At 46.2% G+C, this 18,239-nt stretch overlaps 5 protein-coding genes across 5 annotated transcripts; 3 read left to right on the plus strand and 2 right to left on the minus strand.

The window, feature by feature from the left end:
* Positions 1-27: 27 nt before the first annotated feature.
* Positions 28-1,922, plus strand: LOC6604875 (NADPH-dependent diflavin oxidoreductase 1). Its single transcript, XM_002029684.2, has one exon. It carries the CDS (start codon positions 107-109, stop codon positions 1,853-1,855), a length of 1,749 nt encoding a protein of 582 aa, XP_002029720.1. The 5' UTR covers positions 28-106; the 3' UTR covers positions 1,856-1,922.
* LOC6604876 (intraflagellar transport protein 122 homolog) lies at positions 1,834-6,187 on the minus strand. The gene is made up of 11 exons (XM_002029685.2): positions 5,990-6,187; positions 5,676-5,906; positions 4,153-5,607; positions 3,609-4,091; positions 3,277-3,551; positions 3,076-3,223; positions 2,817-3,017; positions 2,635-2,755; positions 2,422-2,578; positions 2,089-2,366; positions 1,834-2,033 (listed from the first exon to the last, which is right to left on the minus strand). The coding sequence occupies exons 1-11, from the start codon at positions 6,052-6,054 to the stop codon at positions 1,938-1,940; spliced, it is 3,510 nt and encodes a 1,169-aa protein (XP_002029721.1). The 5' UTR covers positions 6,055-6,187; the 3' UTR covers positions 1,834-1,937.
* Positions 6,188-6,425: 238 nt separating this feature from the next.
* On the plus strand, positions 6,426-10,425 carry LOC6604877 (exocyst complex component 7). Its single transcript, XM_032718276.1, has 8 exons — positions 6,426-6,562; positions 6,616-6,781; positions 6,845-7,356; positions 8,737-8,801; positions 8,863-9,593; positions 9,653-9,975; positions 10,043-10,176; positions 10,232-10,425. The coding sequence occupies exons 1-8, from the start codon at positions 6,515-6,517 to the stop codon at positions 10,332-10,334; spliced, it is 2,082 nt and encodes a 693-aa protein (XP_032574167.1). The 5' UTR covers positions 6,426-6,514; the 3' UTR covers positions 10,335-10,425.
* LOC116801025 (protein matrimony) lies at positions 7,534-8,613 on the plus strand. The gene has a single exon (XM_032718277.1). The coding sequence runs from the start codon at positions 7,538-7,540 to the stop codon at positions 8,249-8,251; it is 714 nt and encodes a 237-aa protein (XP_032574168.1). The 5' UTR covers positions 7,534-7,537; the 3' UTR covers positions 8,252-8,613.
* LOC6604878 (agrin) lies at positions 10,365-16,653 on the minus strand. Its single transcript, XM_002029687.2, has 4 exons — positions 15,318-16,653; positions 11,354-12,374; positions 11,102-11,299; positions 10,365-11,037 (listed from the first exon to the last, which is right to left on the minus strand). Exons 1-4 carry the CDS (start codon positions 15,541-15,543, stop codon positions 10,494-10,496), a joined length of 1,989 nt encoding a protein of 662 aa, XP_002029723.1. The 5' UTR covers positions 15,544-16,653; the 3' UTR covers positions 10,365-10,493.
* Between the last annotated feature and the right edge of the window lie 1,586 nt (positions 16,654-18,239).

Raw genomic sequence — 18,239 nt, forward strand, 5'->3', positions numbered from 1 at the left:
TGCTGTTAAGTTTAAGCACCGGGCTGTTATGCGCAAATTGTAACATATGATAGATCATAAATACGCTAATCAGTAAATTTTATTCAAAAATTCTAAATTGTACAAAATGCGGCTGCTAGTGCTCTACGGGAGTCAAACCGGCACCGCCCAGGATGTGGCGGAACAGATCTGGCGGGAGTCGCATCAGCTGGGATTCCAAGGACCCGTGCTGCCGTTCGACGAGTACGATATGATCAAACTTATTGAGGAGCGCCTTGTGGTCTTTGTGGTGGCCACTACGGGTGACGGAGTGGAGCCGGACAACATGAAGCTGGCCTGGCGATTTCTTCTGAAGCGCAGCTTACCCGCCCAATCCTTGCAAGGCATGCAGTTCGCGTGCCTTGGACTCGGGGACTCAAGCTATCCGAAGTTTAACTATGCCGCCAAGAAACTGAGCAAGAGACTACAGAATCTGGGAGCCAGTTCCGTGTGTCCAGTGGGTCTGTGTGATGATCAGCATGACTACGGGCATTTGGGTGTATCCCTTAGCTGGACAAGGGATTTGTGGACAGCTCTGAAGGGCATCTCCGGTCTTGACGAAAGTAAACTTAGCAACAGCCACCAAACTATTGTAAAGTGGTCAGTAAAGGAGCTGCCTAAGGATTCCCAAATTGCTCCGATGGACAATCTGCTCTGGAGCCAAAAACAAACTGCCCACTCTTTAAAAATTCTTGATAATCAAAGAACAACGGCGGTGGATCACTTTCAGGATGTACGCTTCCTAAGGCTGCATTGTCAGACTGAAGATCTTGGCTGGGAACCCGGCGATGTTCTCGATGTTCAGCCGCAAAACAGCGATGAAGCTGTCCAAACATTCTTCGACCTTGTCCGCGAACACAGCCTGAACTTCGATGAAAGGACTGTAGTGGAGGTATCCAGCGCCCATCAGGATATGCCCCTTCCCATAGCCTATTCCAATCCCTTAAGTCTCCTCCAGGCCGCCAAATTCGTTTGGGACTTGAGTGCTAAGCCACGGCAACGTTTCCTCGAGGTACTAGCACAGAATTGCGGCGATGAAATGGAAAAGGAAAAGCTGCTCGAATTCTCCTCCGCGCAGGGAATTGATGACTTAGTGGCTTATGTGAACAGGCCGCGTCGTAATCTTTTGGAGGTTCTGGAGGATTTCCGGCACGCCACCTCAAGCTTAACTCTGCAACAGCTCTTTGAGATGATGCCACTGATCCAGCCACGCAGTTTTTCCATTGCCTCTGATGTTTCCGCCTTAAGTTTGGACTTGCTGGTGGCCGTTGTGGAGTACAAAACCATAATGCATACTCCACGTCTAGGCTTATGCTCCAACTGGCTGAAGACTTTGAAATCGGGTACGGAGTTGAGGGGAGTTGTCAAGAGAGGAACCATGGTCTGGCCGAAGGACTTAAGTATACCACTTATAATGGTAGGACCTGGAACAGGCATCGCTCCATTCCGCAGCATTATCCAGAACCGATTATATGCTCAATCAAAAGGTGCCACCATTGGTCCCTTGGTTGTTTTTTTTGGCTGTCGGAACAAGGCTGCCGATTTCCACTTTGGAAATGACTTCTCCACCTGGACCGATGCGAAACAGGTAGAGGCCCATACTGCCTTCTCGAGGGATCAGGATCAGAAGGTCTATGTCCAGCATTTAATCGCCAAGAATGCTGCCCATCTGGCGAGGCTTATAAAAGACCTGAATGCCTATATCTACGTGGCTGGCAACTCCAATAATATGCCAAAGTCTGTCAAAGAGGCCTTTATCGAGATACTAAATGGCGATGCCGATTACGTGGAACTAATGATAAAGCAGCGACGATATCAGGAGGAAACCTGGGCGTAACACCGTATTTATTTGCGTATAGTTCCTATTTGTACAGTTTTGGACGGAAATTATATATTTGCACACACTTCTTATGTCAATTTCAAAAGTCTTCCATCAGCTTTTCAGAGGATGTGTGACAAAAGGGACAGTGGCCTTTTTGCAACACTTGCAGCTCAAAGTCCTCCGCATAGAACAGCTAAAAAGGGTTACTTCTTATACGAAATGGAAAGATGGGTTTTGTTTAACCTTACCAGCAGACATTGAGGACAATAGGTAACCTGAAGATCGGGTAATATATTACGATAATACACATTCCGCACATTCTTTTCCCTCCGTTTAAGAATCAGCACATGATTGGGATCTATGGCACGCAGGCCATTGCGATCCAAGCTCAACGGCAATGCACTGGCCACATCCTCGTTAAATGGATCCGAATCCTCGGCGTGCTTTGCAGGAGCCAGCAGCAAGCGCTCCGCCTCGGCATCAGATATATCCACTTCTGGATAAAATTGTACTAGGGGTAGAATTTCTAAAAAGAGACATCATATTAGCAGATATCAAAGCTAATAGACAAAATTCCATACCGAAGGAAACGAATGAGAAAATATAATCCTGCCGGCAAGTGGGACAGCAATTGCTATTCAAATGTTGACTGTAGTTGGAGCACTTGTAACAAAGTGGCAAAAGCTCCTCCGGATCGTTGAAGCCACTTTTGCAAGCCTTGCTATTTAGGAAATTTAGCTGAAAAGGCACTTCATAAGCATATCACTTGGATGATTAATGTTTTGACTGCTCACATCAATCTGCTCTTGGACTCCAGCTGGTGGCTTCAAAGACTGCAGTCTCTTGTTAATAAGAAGGCACAACTTGTTGGCCTGCAAATACTTAGCTTGCTTGGCAAGCGTGAAGAGAACCGAACTGGAAGATAGGATTTCAGTTCATCCACATTCTACTTTTGCGATTTAAGCTGTTAACTTACAACATGCTGACTCCTTTGGGGACACCTTTGTGCTCCACTTCGTTTAGTATAAAGCGGCTTACGTTAAATAGGCTAACTGGGGAATGCGTGGTGAAGGGTTCTTTCATATAAGAGTATATGACACTGTAGGCATAATACACCTTGGCAACACGTAAATGATTTTTGTACTCCGTAAGGTGGTGATCAACAGGATTTTGTTCTCTATAAAGTACAAGGTTTATAAATTAAACAAATTTGCTGGACGAAATATTTTACGTACTCCTTGGCGTGATATACATCTAAATGTTGCTTAGCCAGCAGCCAATAAAAGTAGCTCGCATCCAGGTAGCGCTCCTCCCCGATGGCCGTATTGCTTAGTTGTTTGAGCAAACGATTGGCTTCCTTGGTGCGTCCTGCCTTTATGTAGGCTGAAAAATACAACTTTTATATTAAATAAACCAAACAAAAGTGAAGAACTCACCCTGATGTGCCTCTATAAACTGATCCGTTTCGGCCAGCCATTGCCCATGCTGGTAGTGCACTGTGGGCAGGAGTTCCGGCAGCGATTCCGCCAAACGGAAAGCTTCCGGCCAGTCGCGTACCTCGATGTGCAGTTGCACCACTTGGGCTTCATCGCCCAGCTTCTTGAAAATCTCAGCAGCCAGGGGAAGAGCTCTGAGGGTCTTTAGGTTCTGCGCCACCGATTCCAGGGCATCGCGCTCCGTAAGACTCAGTCGTCGTCCGATATCGTAAAGCCTGAAGGAAGTTACGTTTATTATAAACGATATGTGTACATTTTCTTGATTTACTTACACATCGGCCCATCCTTGCTCTGCAACAATGTCAATAGCCTTCTGATTTTCGCCAGCTGAGAGCAATAGTTCCGCAGCAGCTCGTGGCTCCTTCACCGAATAGGCCCATTCCGCTCGCTTGCGTACCAGTTCCTTCTTCTCCTGGTCGGTACCGTCCTTGATATACTCCTGGGCTAAATCGAACATACGTAGATCTGTGTACATTTCAAGTGCTCTTGACGACTGGCCGCATTTGAGAAATAGACGAGCTGCCTCCTTGAACTTGCCAGCAAAGGCGCAGTTCTCTGCAAGAAGCACCTCCTTAGGAACCGCCGATCGCTGTTGCTGATCTCGTAGCTCGCCGATGAGCTTGAGCCACGGAAGGTTCCTCACTTTGACGTAGGCATCGCGGGCGATATTGATGTGCAGTGCCTCCAAAGCGGATTGAGCTAATCCTTCCCAGTCGCTGGTGGTCACGCCCAGGCAGGCGACCTGGTAGGCTTCGCTGAAATAAAATAAACCATCTTTTATTAGGAGATCCCAACCAGAATTGGAATATGTCTTACTCAAACAATCCAGCTTCGATGAACTGCCACATGGTGGAACCAAGAGCCAAAGGCGTGTTGTGCATAATATTTCCGCGCAGGCAAAAGGCAGTGGCTCCGCAAAGGCCCACCACCACGCCATGCATGTTCTGTGGTGCCCTCGGCGGCAGATTCCCCACCCGAACGCTTAATCCGCCTGTTGTGTGGGTATAGCAGAGCATCGAATCCAGGTGCGTGTTCCAAGTGACGCTGTTTACACCCGTATCCTGGTACAGAATTGTATCGTTGATTATGTCCCGCACAACCAGGCGACCCACATCGTCCACAACTGCGATCTTGCTGCGCTTCGAATTGATATCCAGGCAGCGAACAGCAGACACAGCAGTGGTGATGAGCAGCGGTAGTGAGTTGTTGAGAAAGATTCGGAACACTTGGCCGTTCTTCAAGCCCACCATTAGCCCTTCTCTTCCCACAGGGCCACCGGTAACTTTGATGTATCTTATGAACGAGTCCATAATCCATTCTCGCTGCAGGACACCCATGAAATCCAGACATTGGAGACGCTTCTCCTGGCACAGGACAATGTGACGACTACAAACCACTAGCAAGCTGCAGTCGAACTTCTTCTGGATCTTCTCGCGCACTTTATAGTGCATGGGTTGATCCTCTCCAGAGCTCAGCTCATAGAGAACCACACGTTCCGGCAACTGAACCGCCAGTCGATTCCGATAGATGGCTATTTTCTGAACCAAATCTCGACACTTGATGCGCACCTTTTGGCCAGAGATCAGGTGTTGAATGATCACGTCGCACATGTTTTCCCGGAAGGCATAGCGCTCGCGGTATAGGGCGTGCACGGTACTAGACGCAATGTTGAAGCAGGCCAGGGTTCCATCTTGACAGCCAATGGTGTAGGATTGGCCATTTGGATGTAGGGCGACTGTCCAGATCCAGGTGTCAAAGGTATCGCCCAGCGTACCCAGCCGAATACCCTCCCTGGTGAAGAAGTGTAAACCTCCGGTGCAGCCGCCCACCAGGCAGAACTCCCCGTTGGGAAAGTACTGCAGGCACAAGGGATCAAAGCCCAGGGTTCGCTCCTTGCCTATCATCTGGCCGCTCAGAGTGTGAAAGGATAGCGTTTGGCTCCAGTCCACCACACCAATGGTGTCCACACTGCCAGGACCGCAGGCCGGACAGCATTGGACACTAAAGACGTTGCTGTTGGGCCCACCAGGCCGATCGATTCTCCCCTTCTCCTCGCCCAACTTGTTCCTAATGGATATGGTGCCATTGGCCAGGCCCAGGATCAGGTACTGTCCATCATTGGTCCACGAGCAGCCATTGACACGCGCGGATATCTTGTACTTCTGCACCGCCTTCTGATCGGCCGACCAAAAGGCAAAATCCGACAAGGAGCACGAAGCCAGGTGGTGCGAAACAGGATTGAAGCTCATGCACTGTATGGAGTCACCGTGCCTATGAATGAAATTATATTTAATCACTACGATAAACTGGAATTTATTGCAAGTATGCTGGCGACTCACGAATACTTGAGCAGTCCCTCGAGCTGCGGTGACCACACGATGACCATTTTGTCGGAGGCTCCGCTGGCGAATCGTTTGCCATCCCGCGAGTAGGCCACACAATTGACCGTGTCCTTATGCGCCTTCAAGGTGTTCAGCAAGGAGCCATCGTTTGGATCGTAGATGAGCAACCGATCCCCCGCAGCCACCACCAATTGGCTGCCATCTGGTGCGTAGCACACATTGTGGACACTGGAAAATTGGGTTTTCCGATTACCGTTATGGCGTTATGGCAAGCAACAGGTTGCTGTTTTCCAGGAATGAGAAAGCTTTACCTGATCTCGTTGTCTTTGCTATTGGGAAACTCTATGCGTTCCAGCCACTTGAGAACGCCCCTCATTGTTGCAGAAGTCGAATTGACTAATCCTGCATAGTTGGTAGAAATTCCTAAATGCAGGTGCGTTGTTTACACACGGATTCCATGGCAACCAACCACAACAAAAGTTGGCGTCTTGGCTGGAGATGGCAGTTTGGCGGGTTTTTCCGTTAGTTTTGGCTTTAAAGCTAAGACTTGACTAGTAAACTAGATCTAGTAGAAAAAATATTAATGAAAACATTACTCATTATCATTTAACTATTTGTCTAAGTGTAAAATATTTTATAAAATGTATCTATTACTTTCTGAAATGACCGTTATAATTGTATTCGTACAAAGTAGTTGGCAACGCGGTAATTGGCAGTATGACCAAAGCCAGTGTACATGAATGACTAGTTTCGTCCAACCAAAATAAAAGAGAATTGTTTTTATATCAGAACTACTGTTTGTTTTTAAAGTATTTTAGCTATATATACGCTCGAAAATGAACAATTTGGACAGTTCATTGCAAGCGCACAATAAATTGGAGAAGGTACGTCTAGTTGTCAAACTCAAAACCTCCCTACTTACCCGTTTTCCTCATAGGAAGCCACCAATTTAGCTCTGCTGAAAGATCGAGTGGATAAATATCATGATCTGTCCACGCAAATGTCCAATATTCTAACAATCTTCGAGAAGCGCCTGGGAAACCTAGAGCAGACCATATTGCCCGTGTACCAGGAGACGGAGCAGCTCCAGAAACGGCAGCAAAGTAGGAAAATAAACTTAATGGGATTTCGGAAAAAACTAATGTGTCACCGCCTCTTTTTTCTAGATCTGGAAGCTACTCTCAATTGCCTGGAAAGTGTCCTGTCCCACTACGATGTCTCCCAAGAGGTCTGCCAGTTGATTCACCAGGGCCCGGTGGAGGGAAACATCTCCGTTTTCCTGGACGCACTAGCCAAACTGCGCGATGCCAACGATTACTTTCGGCACAACAATTCCCAGAGCGTGGAGCTGGAGAATGTCACCAGTTTGTTCAACACCGGCTGCGAAGGTCTGAGTCAGCACTACAGCATGCTCCTCAAGAAGCACAGCGCTCCGCTGAAGCCGGTGGAGCTGCTGGATCTTATCTACATAGAGGACGATTCCAGCGATGAGTACACCTCATTCCGGCAGCTCTCGCAAACGACGCGCGAGGAGCTGTACACCATCTCGCACTGGCTGGAGCAAAATTTAAGGGAGTACACCAATATCTACGCGACGGAACGTGGCGAAGTGGTCCTCCGATCGCTGCAGCTGCTAAAGGATCACCAGAAGAGCAACAGTTGGGGTCACGAGGCTCTGGTGAGTACGCATTATATTAAGTGACGCAGTATATTAAGTGAAAAAAATAGTATGTAGTAGAATATGAATAGCGATATGTACCATGATGAGCATATGTATGCTTTTCCCATCTCTGATCGTTTCGGTTAACGGGATCTCTTCGAAAAAGCTCTTGCATGTAGGCATTACATGTCTCAATTCGATGTCCGCCATTTGCCAGCTTGAATTCGCAAAGAACGCATTATTTTCTGTGTCACAGTATCTAAAAAAAATGGAGAATTGTCGCACGCCCACGAACAAGACCAAAATTACGTTTAATCGCACGCCAACATTAAAGGAGCGCAGATGGAACACCCTGAAGGTGAACACCTCCAACGTGCGATGCTCTACTCCGATCTTCGGCAACTTCCGTTCGCCCAATCTCTCGCCCATCGAGAATATGGGCACGAAGAAGAGTCCAGTGTCGCCCATGCGTTTCGCCACCTTCAAGAAAGTGCCAACGAAGGTGCAGCCCAAGCAGAACCATCAGCATCAGCACTGCCATCGCACTCAGCTTAAGCCCCCGCCATTCGTGCTGCCCAAGCCGCAGGAGGAGATCATTGAGCCGGAGCGAGAAATAAAGAACTGCAGCAGCCCGGACACCTGTTCGGATGACTCGAATATGGAGAACTCACTGGCCTTGGAGTCGCGTCGTCGTTCCATTAAAGCATCGAACCACTCGTACGTGGTCAACCATGCCGCCAATGTGGAACAGATTCTCATGCACATGGGCCTGGAGAACTATGTGACCAATTTCGAAGAGGCTCACATCGATCTGGTGGAACTGGCATCCTTGGAGCGTGCTGATCTTGTCAAAATCGGCCTAAATACCGATGAGGATTGCAACCGCATCATGGATGTGCTCCACACTCTTTAAGTGGATCGCTGGCATGTCCATTTTTTATCGTACATTAAGATTTTAACATGTTTTATGTGAAGAGAAACTTTGTGATTTTAATATATGTAGATAACTAAGTAGGTATTCTAAAATGATTGTAAAGGACCTGGCGTCTTAAAGCTTGTCGTTTTTAGTTAAATAGTATAGTATAGTTAAAACTCTATGTAACTCATAAAATGTTGCTCCAAAGTCCATTTACAAGTTTAAATTTATTTCGTAAGCTAGCAAACTGCATAATACTTTTTGTCAAAAAAAATTGGGGTATAAACGCTTTTGTAAAACACACATTTATAAAATTAATAAACACATAAGAATCAAATGCATATTAAAAGGTTAAAAAATAAGAGTTTTTAATTTGCTACATGTTTTTTGCATTTTAGTACCTTAATTATTACAAAGAAAAATTAAAACAATGGCAATGAACAATACAATACAAATAATGTTCTTAAAATATTTTCTTACAGAGACCTCGACACAGTGGACGCCAAACGGAGCCAAAAAAGACAACCTCCGCTCGTCTTCAGCAAATGTAAGAAATATTACTTAATTTCATAATTTTCTTGTAACTATATTTAATTTATTTTGCAAAGATTCGAAAAGAAGGCAAACAAGTTATATTTGCGGGCGACACAGACGATTGAGCAGTCCACAGGGTTCTCCATTAAGAAGGCATCCTCGCACAGCGATCACCTGACCTCCGAGGATTTGGTGGATGGCGATCAGGAACTGGACAAGTACCTGGTCATGCTGCTGGGACTCCAGCGGCTACTTAACTGGGAGCGAGCCATCATGATCGACATTATTCCCCAGTCGAAACACAACGAGGTATTCGCCACCTTGGCCTATAATGCCATCGATCTGGTGGTCAAGGACGCTGAGGCCATAACCCAACGCATCCTGCGCTGCATCTCCCGCAAGGAGTGGACCTCGGCGTTGGGAATATTCTCCGCCCTGAAGCGGGTTATACTGCTGCAGCCGGATATTGACCGCACATACGATCCTGCGCAAAGGGAACAGCTGAAAAAAGTACTGAAAAAGTTGCAGCATACCGGTGCCAAGGCATTGGAGCATTTCCTGGACGTAGTCAAGGGCGAATCGAGCACCAACATTGTGGGCCAAAGCAATGTTCCAAAGGATGCCACCGTGCACGAGCTGACCTCCAATACGATCTGGTTTATTGAGCATTTGTACGATCATTTCGATGTGATTGGCTCCATTTTGGCACAGGATGTCCTGTACTCCACGCAATTGGACACCATTCTGATGAAGAAGGCGCTGCCGGTTGAGGAACGCAATAAGGCGCTCTTGGCAATATACATAAGTGAGTGGCAAATAGATCAATTGTGCGAACATTTTTAAACCACTATCTAAATTTCACAGAGAAAGCTTTGGCCGAACTGAATCTTTCCATCATGAACAAGTGCGAGCAGTACAATGACCAGGCCACCAAGCACCTCTTCCGCCTAAATAACATTCACTATATCCTCAAGTCGCTGCAACGCTCCAATCTTATTGATTTGGTCACCCTGGCTGAGCCTGAGTGCGAGCATAGCTACATGGAGATGATACGTGAACTAAAGGCTAGCTATCAAAAAACCTGGTCCAAGATGCTGGTGGGCATCTATTCCTTGGATGAACTGCCCAAACCAGTGGCCGGCAAGGTCAAGGATAAGGATCGCAGTGTGCTCAAGGAGAGATTTTCTGTAGGTTTTTATTTTTAAAATAAGCTAAACTTTCTTGATTTAAAAAAACATCCTCTATAATTTTCAGAACTTCAATAAGGACTTTGAGGAGGCATGCAAAATCCAGCGGGGCATCTCCATACCCGATGTGATCCTGCGCGAAGGCATCAAACGTGATAATGTGGAGCACATACTGCCCATCTACAATAGATTCTACGAAATGTAAGCATATATAGGGCTTGTCAGCTTATACCTAACCATCTTGTTTCATTTTTAGTTACTCTGGAGTGCATTTTAGTAAGAATCCCGACAAATACGTCAAGTACAGACAGCACGAGATCAACGCTATGCTGAGCAAGCTCTTTGATGATTCGGCTTAGATGTAAAATGCAGGCCAGGCCTTAAGTGCATTCCTTGTAAGTTCGTTGGGGGCTTTAATTCAAACTCAATAAATATCGTTTTAAAAAAGTACAATACAAGACTATAGCCTACAAATATTAAATGCCAAGTGAAATGAAGGCGCCACGCATACATACGTCCTAGTAAAGGAAGTTAGTGGATGGTGCTTCGGGGCGGCCACAGGCGCCGTAGTAGTTGACGTTCACCGTCTGGTTCGCCCTGCAGTTTTCGATCTCCAGGAAGCAGTCGTTCAGATACGTTTTATTATCGCTGCCGCAAACAGGCTCGAATTCCCTGGGACAGATGCGGGCACATCCCTTAAGCTGGAAGGCGGCAAGGCATCGTTTCAGTGGCACCACAAACACGTGCTTGCCACAGTTCTCCTTGCGCATGTGGCACTCGGACTTGTACAGATTGTTATCCGATCCGCAGACGAAACTTGGCGGCTGGGCATCACAATCCGATTCGCAATCGGCGGTTAAAGCGCAATTCTTTAGCGAAACGGGCACCACACGCATATCGCAAGTGCGCCGCTTGAACTCGCACATGGAGGAGAAGGTGTTGCCGTCCGAACCGCACACTGGCTGCTGTTCCAGATCCGCCCGGGTGCAGGCATCCCCACAATCCTTGGTGGGCGAATTGAGATCGGTGCAGGGACCAATGTGGGCCAGATTCACGCCGCGTCTAAACAGAAGAAGGTGAAGAACTAGATCCATGTTTTATGGATGATTATATCAAGGATACTTACAGGCAGGTGGCGTGGGCCAGTTCGCACTCATTGTTATAAGTCTTGGCGTCCGTGCCGCAGAGCTTGTCATTTCGCTTCGAGCTGAAGATGGAGCCGAACAAGCTGTTGAAGTCCTTGCAAGGAGGCAGCTGTTTGCAGCGGGTCAATCGATTCTTGCACTTGTCCATGCTCACTTTTTGAATAGACTTGCGCTGTGGACTGAAAGATCAAATTTTAGCCTGGTTATTCAATTTTTAGCTCACCCAAACTCACCCGCAATTGAGCATTTTCAGTTCACAAAGCGAAGAGTAAATGTTTCCATCACTGCCGCACACGTACTGCGACGAGGAATCCGTATCCGATTTGGGACACTCCGTGGGACAGGCATCGGAGGCTCCGTGCCTCTCCTGCGACATGCAGTAGGACAAGGGAACCTCAAAGACGTGCTTGCCGCAATTGGAAGAGCGCATTTTGCACGGACTGGCATACAGTCTGCCATCTGATCCGCAAGTGGGCCTCGCAACACGCCAGCAGGATTCCCGGCACATTCGCGTGGACTGACAGTGCTTCCGGCTGGTTTTCACCACACCCTGTCCACACGTTTTCAGCTTCATCTCACATGTGGAGTTGTATACATTGCCATCCGAGGAGCAAACTGGTCCATCCTTCGGAGCACTGTTGCAGTCCACCGGACAGGATTCACGCACGGCACTCGTGTTGCTGCATGGACCCACATGCGATAGCTTCACGGCAGCCAAGCCCACGCGACACGATTGCACCCTCAGCATGCAGCGATTAAGATAGGTCCTTCCGTCTGTACCACACACCGGATCCTTCTCCGTGCTGCAGCGGTGCTTGCAGTCCGAACCCTTCGACCTCTCGCAGCCATCCCGCACGTCCTTGATCAGCGACACGCCACTGCGGGAGCAAGTCTTCTTGCGCAGCTCGCAGATATTCGCGTAGATCAGACCATCGCTGCCGCACACGGGCTCAGCTCCCACGGTGATGCTCGGTGGACAGGATCGAGGACAGTTGCCGGTGCCGGTGGTACTAGCCCTATTCCGTCTGCCCATCTGGGCCAGCTGCTGTTGCTCCGTCTCCTCGCGCAGCAGCGACTCCAAGGCAGCTGCCGCCGCTCCGGGTGCCTGCATCAATGTGGACGACAGCTCCGGCTGCGCATCCTGGCGATAGTTGATCAGCAATGAGTCCGGCGCCGCATCAGCACTGCGATAGCGGATAACTGGCGCCTGCGCCGGCAGCCGGATAATCTTGATGGGTGAGTCTGTCACAGCGCCTGTGGATGGAGATGATTTTGGGATTTAATTGGGTTCTGTCTAGATACTTAATTCTAAGCATTTAAAGCAAGAAAGTAGATCCTCCTCTGTTATATCAACTTATTAAAGAAATCTTAGTAATAATTACTACTTATCCGCACGTAATGAGCAGTTGTCCAACGAATTTTCCCAGGGTAACTATGTTTCGAGCCCGCCAAATGAAACTTTCGTTTGCATTTTCCACAGCTCTTTAGCGGTGGCATGCGGAAGAGCCGGCTGTGGGCATACAAATGTCAGATTAGCCGCACGATCATAGGGCATTTTGCGCAGTTGTGACCCACTGTGTCCATGCCGCCACCCGACCCTCCTCCCCCGCATCCGAGACCAGTCGCTGATTCTGCAGTGATCGCATGACCGACTCAAGTAACCAGCCATTAACTTGAATAATTCTTTCCCTTTTACTAACGGCAACGGCAAATGTTACCCGTCTTCAAATCTCGATTCCAAGTAAAACGACACAATGGCATTTATGTTTTGGCTGCGGTTTGGCCACAACTAATACACTCGCTTCGTTCATATGGACTATCAACGACCTCCATCTATAATTGTCCATGCTAATCCCCTCCAGAAATCGTAAGCTTAATCTGTGCTAAAAACTGCAAGTGAAATTTCCACACTAATTGCCTCCGGCGCCGAACATTTCTGTTGTCTTTGGTCGGATGTGGAACTGCTGGTTTAGTTTGGGTTGGTTTGCCCATTTTTCTTCTATATTTTTTTTGTTTGCAAAGAAAGCTGTGAGAGCCGCCTCCGGAGGAAGCACTCAACTTAGTTAAAGATATACATACGTAAATACACATACCCAACAGCAGTAGAAAATCTATTAGCGCTCTTTGAGACTGCCACACGATGGCTTGGCTGCGATAATTGAACCCACGTTCATTATTCCAATTTGCTGCTGCCGGCCATAAAGATGGAAATTTCAACATCCAGCCAGCCAGTCAGTCAGTCGAGCAGACGCATTCTCAGCTTAATGGACTCGGATGCTTCTCTGGCTGGATGCGAATCCGAATCGGAATCGGAGGCATCGGCATCCAGAGGAGCCATTAAGCACGGAGAAAATTAAGCGGCGTTAGGAATTAATGCACATGTAAACGATCCGCTGGAATGGTCAGAGGCAAGAGCCGAGACCACAGCCAATCTCATTCAGCATTGCAGCAATGCGACCTCAACCGCCCCACCCACTCTCACCAATCCTGCACTGGCAGAAAAGTGTGGTACTAGTCCTGGGATAAAATGAGAATCTCTTTGAAGAGGAAGTGGTACAAATCACTCATGCAAACTTATGGTACACTATACTATTTTGCTGTTTAAAAAGTCCTCTGATTCGCCTAACTTTTCTTCATATGTTCTGCTGATTTCTCCCAGTGCAGATGCATTTTCCTGGCCTCCAGCGAATTGCTGGCAGGCTCCTGCCTATCGGATGCCATCAATTGCAAAAAAAAAGGCGAGAGAAATAATAAAAGCAGCCACCGTATAATTTTCAAAAGTGGAAAAATCCAGCAACCAACGCACTGCACTGCTGGGCAGGGACTTTTGCATGATATATGCTGGGTATATATGTACATACATATATATCTACTATATATGCACATGGAGCACACCATGTGCACTCGGTTTGCTCCGGTTTGGTGTGGCACAGTGGCGAGCAGCGACATGACCAAGCCCATAGATGAATGAATCACGGCGCCACTGATTGGGGCCATTAAAACATATATGTATGTATGTACATATATATATGTATATATGCATGCGAGCATATATCACAGCATCCAAAACTAATTGATCTTTCACCCATCAATCTCCGATGAAGTGCGGTTATCAATTAGCCAAATGATCGCGCTTACAAGTCAAACAAATCATTTCACTCCGGGTCAACTTTAAACGATGTAACCCCCCCAATTGACCCCCCGCCCCCTTTCCAGCACGCTGCCACTGTGCGGTCAGCTTGATTTTCTCCCCCATGAGCCAGCGATTCCACCTCATCCCCCCAACTACGTTTTCAGGGCCCATGGCTTCTGTATGGCCCCTTCGTGCTTTTAATGAATTTATACGAATGTTGGACAAATTGTGCACGAAAATATTTACGAGCATGTTGTGCGTCGAGGAGTGAGTGCCTCAAACTGGGGAGTTCGTGGTCTAGGGGGCCGGGGGCGAGTGGGAGAGGGGTTGGGGCATTGGAGGCTCTACTCTCGTGTGTGTGTGTGTGTGCCAGTTTACATTCACTTTGTGCGGAGTAGTACCTTAGAAATGGATAGTTGAATAGCTGCTGCGACGGCCTTTCTACCACCGCACAGCTGTAGGTCTTAGATCCGGACCCCGATTCACCTTCTCCGTTTCAACACCCGGAGAAATTAGGCGGTAATTGAGACGGCACTCACTGGGACTTGTCCCGTCTGTCTGCAACTTTCATTTAGCTCAAGATCAGTTGCCGTTTTCCGCTGAAGAACTCGGGTTTCCCTAGAACTCTGTCCACAGTTTTTAACTGCAACCCAATAATGTTGTGATAGTTAGGAGAAAGTACATTTAGCAAGAGGAAAACTAATACCCTTTGAAACTTTTTAAAATATGAGCTAATCTGGATTTAAATAGAGCATTCTTTACTTTAACAATGGCTTAAAAGATGCATAGTCAGTTTTCTCTTTTATGATTATATTGGACTTAATGCTCTGCTTTAACTATCTTTAACTACATTAGATACTAAGGAACCTAGTTTCATCTTAATCTGCTTTTAATTTTATTAGATGGAATCTTGCTGAATCTGAATTAAAATTTCTTGACGGGAATAAACAATTTGAATAGTGAGAATCCCAGACAAGAGATTCGAATGATCTAAGAGAACTTCCAGTGACTTTCTACTCAACTTGTAGCACTCATTCTGGGATTTCTCGCAGTGTACGACTTACCACTGGTGGTTGACGCAAATGCCGCCAACGTGAACATGGCCAAGAGTGCGCCAAACAGCTGTCGCTGGCTCTTGGTGCCGCCAAAGCTGAGGCCCAGACTGGGGCTGTGGTTATGGCTGCATCTGGCGATCTGGCTTGGAGTCTGGCCAAGTCCGTGGGCCTGTGTTTGGGTGGCTTTTGAAGCGCGGGGCTGCTGATGCAGATGCAGATGCTGTTTGTGGTGCATTTTCGCTGCCCGTCTGCTGCACTTTTCCTATTAGACGCTTGATGATTTGTTGTTGCCGCTCGGATCGGATGCGTGCGTGATGTGAGACTGAGGCGTGCGGCGCTTTCGCTCGTTAACAATTGAAATTGAAATAGTAGCAAACTTTTATGCGGCTGCGGCTCACGGTGGAGGAAAGTTTTTTTCTCTTCCTCGGTCGGTCTTCCAGGTGCTATATAGTATATGGACTATATAACTTGCTCGTAATGGCGCTTAAGCTGTTCGAATTAACGGTAATCTTGCGGTCATTTGGGCCTGGCCTGGTCTTCTTCTTCTTCCTGCTCTTCTTGTTAAGCGATGTCGTTGTGTTGCCCTCTCTCTCTCTAGAGCCCTTTTACGAGTTCATTCGTTTGCCAATCAACATTAAGCTCCCGTGTCTTGCGCTGTCTTCTGTCTCTTTCGCTTTTCCCTTTGCCTGCCGGGCACTTGACCTTTTCACACAATCGCACAATGGAGCATAATTTCTTTTTTATCGCCTTGGCTTTATGGCTTTTTCTTGATGTTTTGTGGATTTTTGCACGGCCCGCCTTTAATTTGATTTCAATTACTGGTTCTGGTAAGGCTTTATATTCCTTTTCTTTGCTTTTTATTATGTTTTTCTTTCTTTTTTTTTTCGTTTCTATTATGCGCACAAAACAATTCGCTTTTGTCCGTTACTCTTTCGTGGTTTGAATTTGACTTTGATGCGCGCTCTTCGAGTTTCGATTCGCATATGAAAAATGATCTGTCTTTCGGATTTCGATGCTGCTGCTACTGTTCTGCCTCGGCCGCTGCCTCCGCTGACGCCTACTGCGACGCCGACTGCGACTGCAAATGCGGCGATTGCATTTCGTATTTCATTTCTTCTTTTTTATTGTTCTCGAATGAATGAATGAATGAATGGGCACTAACACACTCGCGCTCGCATCCGATTTGTACAATTCGTATTGTCGTCTTCGCCTCTGTTTCTTTTTTCGTCTTTTTAAATTTTTTTTTCTTATGCCTATTTTTTTAGTGCGCTCTAGAGTCGCTCTGAAATCTCGGAAAGCTTGGGCTCCAATGCGACTGGAAGGTTTGACAATGCGCCGACGAATGGCAAAAAATTTGCAATGAAAAGAAATTTATATGGGTGAAAGGCAGCGCAGTCGGCGACGGCAGAGCAAAGCATCCAGCGCTGTTGTTGTTGCAGCTACACTCGAAACAATTCAATCATCTTTTGAATACAAAATCAAGAATACTTTGAGTTTGGACAAGAAGCATAGCTTTCAAAGTTTTTAAAGTTGAAAAATAATGGAAAAGTATATAAAAAAAAGGTAAAATGTACAACAACAGCAATGGTGTATTGTAATAGAATACAACTAATATATGTATATTGAGTGCAGCAAGTGAATTCAAGTTAAAAAGTCATCTAGTCTTGATCTTTTTGAATGTTTTTAGGAACCTCAATCTATCCTTTTAAAGTTTATGGTTTTTCTTTAGTAAATGAAAGTACACATAAAGTTTACGATAATTTCCTATAGTGCCAGACAAAAAAGAATTATTTATAAATTAAAGCTTGATAGAAAAACCTATACGTTTTTTCTATTAGTTTTTCATTAACTTAAACCACTGGTTTTCCGAGTGCATTGCTGGGTGCCGGAGCATATTGATTAAATGGAGTTGTCGGTATTTAAAATAACAACTTGGTCATGTCTGCCTGGCCTAATCGGTTTTGCGTACAAATTTAATTTGCCAAAAGTGGCAGCAAAATGCAGCCAAAAAGGCGCGCCGCATTTGAAATTATAACGCACACACTCGATTCGATTCGATACGATTCGATCGGATCAGATGCATCCACATCCACGTCCGTGCTCCCCCAACATCTCAGATGCCCAAACCCAAGCCACCGCATCCCACATCCAATATACAATATTAACGATCCGAGTCCACGATTCAGTTGCAGTGGCATTGGCATTGGCAGTTGCAGTTGCAGTAGAAAGTGCAGCCTGGAAGCTGTGTTTATAGACTTGTAGACTTTAAAGCCATAAATTTTACGCCTCAGCGGCTGTTGCGAATAAGGGTCACACACACATAGCCTACTATCACCTTGCACAGTGTCCTGATGCCAAATTAAGGTGTGCCTACTATGCATTCACTCAAAAATATTTAAAGATTTTATTGTGCATTTTTGGCATAGTTTAGGTATTAGAGCTTAGACCTTATCGCATTGTCTTAGGTACTATATGTTTCATATAATATTATTTTAGTTAAGTGATTCAAGCTTATGTTAATAGGAAAACAAAGTAAAGTTACCTAAATAAAGAACTTGCTAGTAACTAAAAAGGGAATTAATAATTATTATTAAATTAATTTTGAAGAGTGTGTTACAACAATTGAATTACTTTTAAGCTTTCATGTATGTTCTTAAGCAAAACATAATATTAAATGTGGTTATTGAATTGTATTGGTACGGGCCACAGTTCATAAACAACTTATTATTTAACAAATGAATGTTTAATTTTTTTCAACAATGCTCTTTTTTCTTTTGATTATTTCTTTCACGACTTTGTGCAACCAATCATAATTTTTAGGAAATGCCTTGTGGGTGGTTTTGGAACCACTGTGCGCTGGCGGCGGGTGGAGGAAGGTGAAGAAGCAGATCATTGGCGGCGGAGTCGCGTGCATTAAAGAAAATTGAGTGG

The sequence above is a fragment of the Drosophila sechellia genome, chromosome 3L, assembly GCF_004382195.2.
Source record: "Drosophila sechellia strain sech25 chromosome 3L, ASM438219v1, whole genome shotgun sequence".
Taxonomy (NCBI): domain Eukaryota; kingdom Metazoa; phylum Arthropoda; class Insecta; order Diptera; family Drosophilidae; genus Drosophila; species Drosophila sechellia.

Coding starts and splice junctions, on each gene's coding strand:
- LOC6604875 (XM_002029684.2), top strand. CDS start 107: ATGCGGCTGCTAGTGCTCTACGGGAGTCAAACCGGCACCGCCCAGGAT.
- LOC6604876 (XM_002029685.2), bottom strand. CDS start 6,054: ATGAGGGGCGTTCTCAAGTGGCTGGAACGCATAGAGTTTCCCAATAGC. Junction 5,907..5,989: donor AGCAAAGACAACGAGATCAG/GTAAAGCTTTCT, acceptor CCAATTTTCCAG/TGTCCACAATGTGTGCTACG. Junction 2,579..2,634: donor GAGTCCAAGAGCAGATTGAT/GTGAGCAGTCAA, acceptor GTGCCTTTTCAG/CTAAATTTCCTAAATAGCAA.
- LOC6604877 (XM_032718276.1), top strand. CDS start 6,515: ATGAACAATTTGGACAGTTCATTGCAAGCGCACAATAAATTGGAGAAG. Junction 6,563..6,615: donor CGCACAATAAATTGGAGAAG/GTACGTCTAGTT, acceptor TTTTCCTCATAG/GAAGCCACCAATTTAGCTCT. Junction 9,594..9,652: donor GCTCTTGGCAATATACATAA/GTGAGTGGCAAA, acceptor TAAATTTCACAG/AGAAAGCTTTGGCCGAACTG.
- LOC116801025 (XM_032718277.1), top strand. CDS start 7,538: ATGTCCGCCATTTGCCAGCTTGAATTCGCAAAGAACGCATTATTTTCT.
- LOC6604878 (XM_002029687.2), bottom strand. CDS start 15,543: ATGCACCACAAACAGCATCTGCATCTGCATCAGCAGCCCCGCGCTTCA. Junction 12,375..15,317: donor ATTTGCGTCAACCACCAGTG/GTAAGTCGTACA, acceptor CTCCATCCACAG/GCGCTGTGACAGACTCACCC. Junction 11,038..11,101: donor CTGGCCCACGCCACCTGCCT/GTAAGTATCCTT, acceptor TCTTCTGTTTAG/ACGCGGCGTGAATCTGGCCC.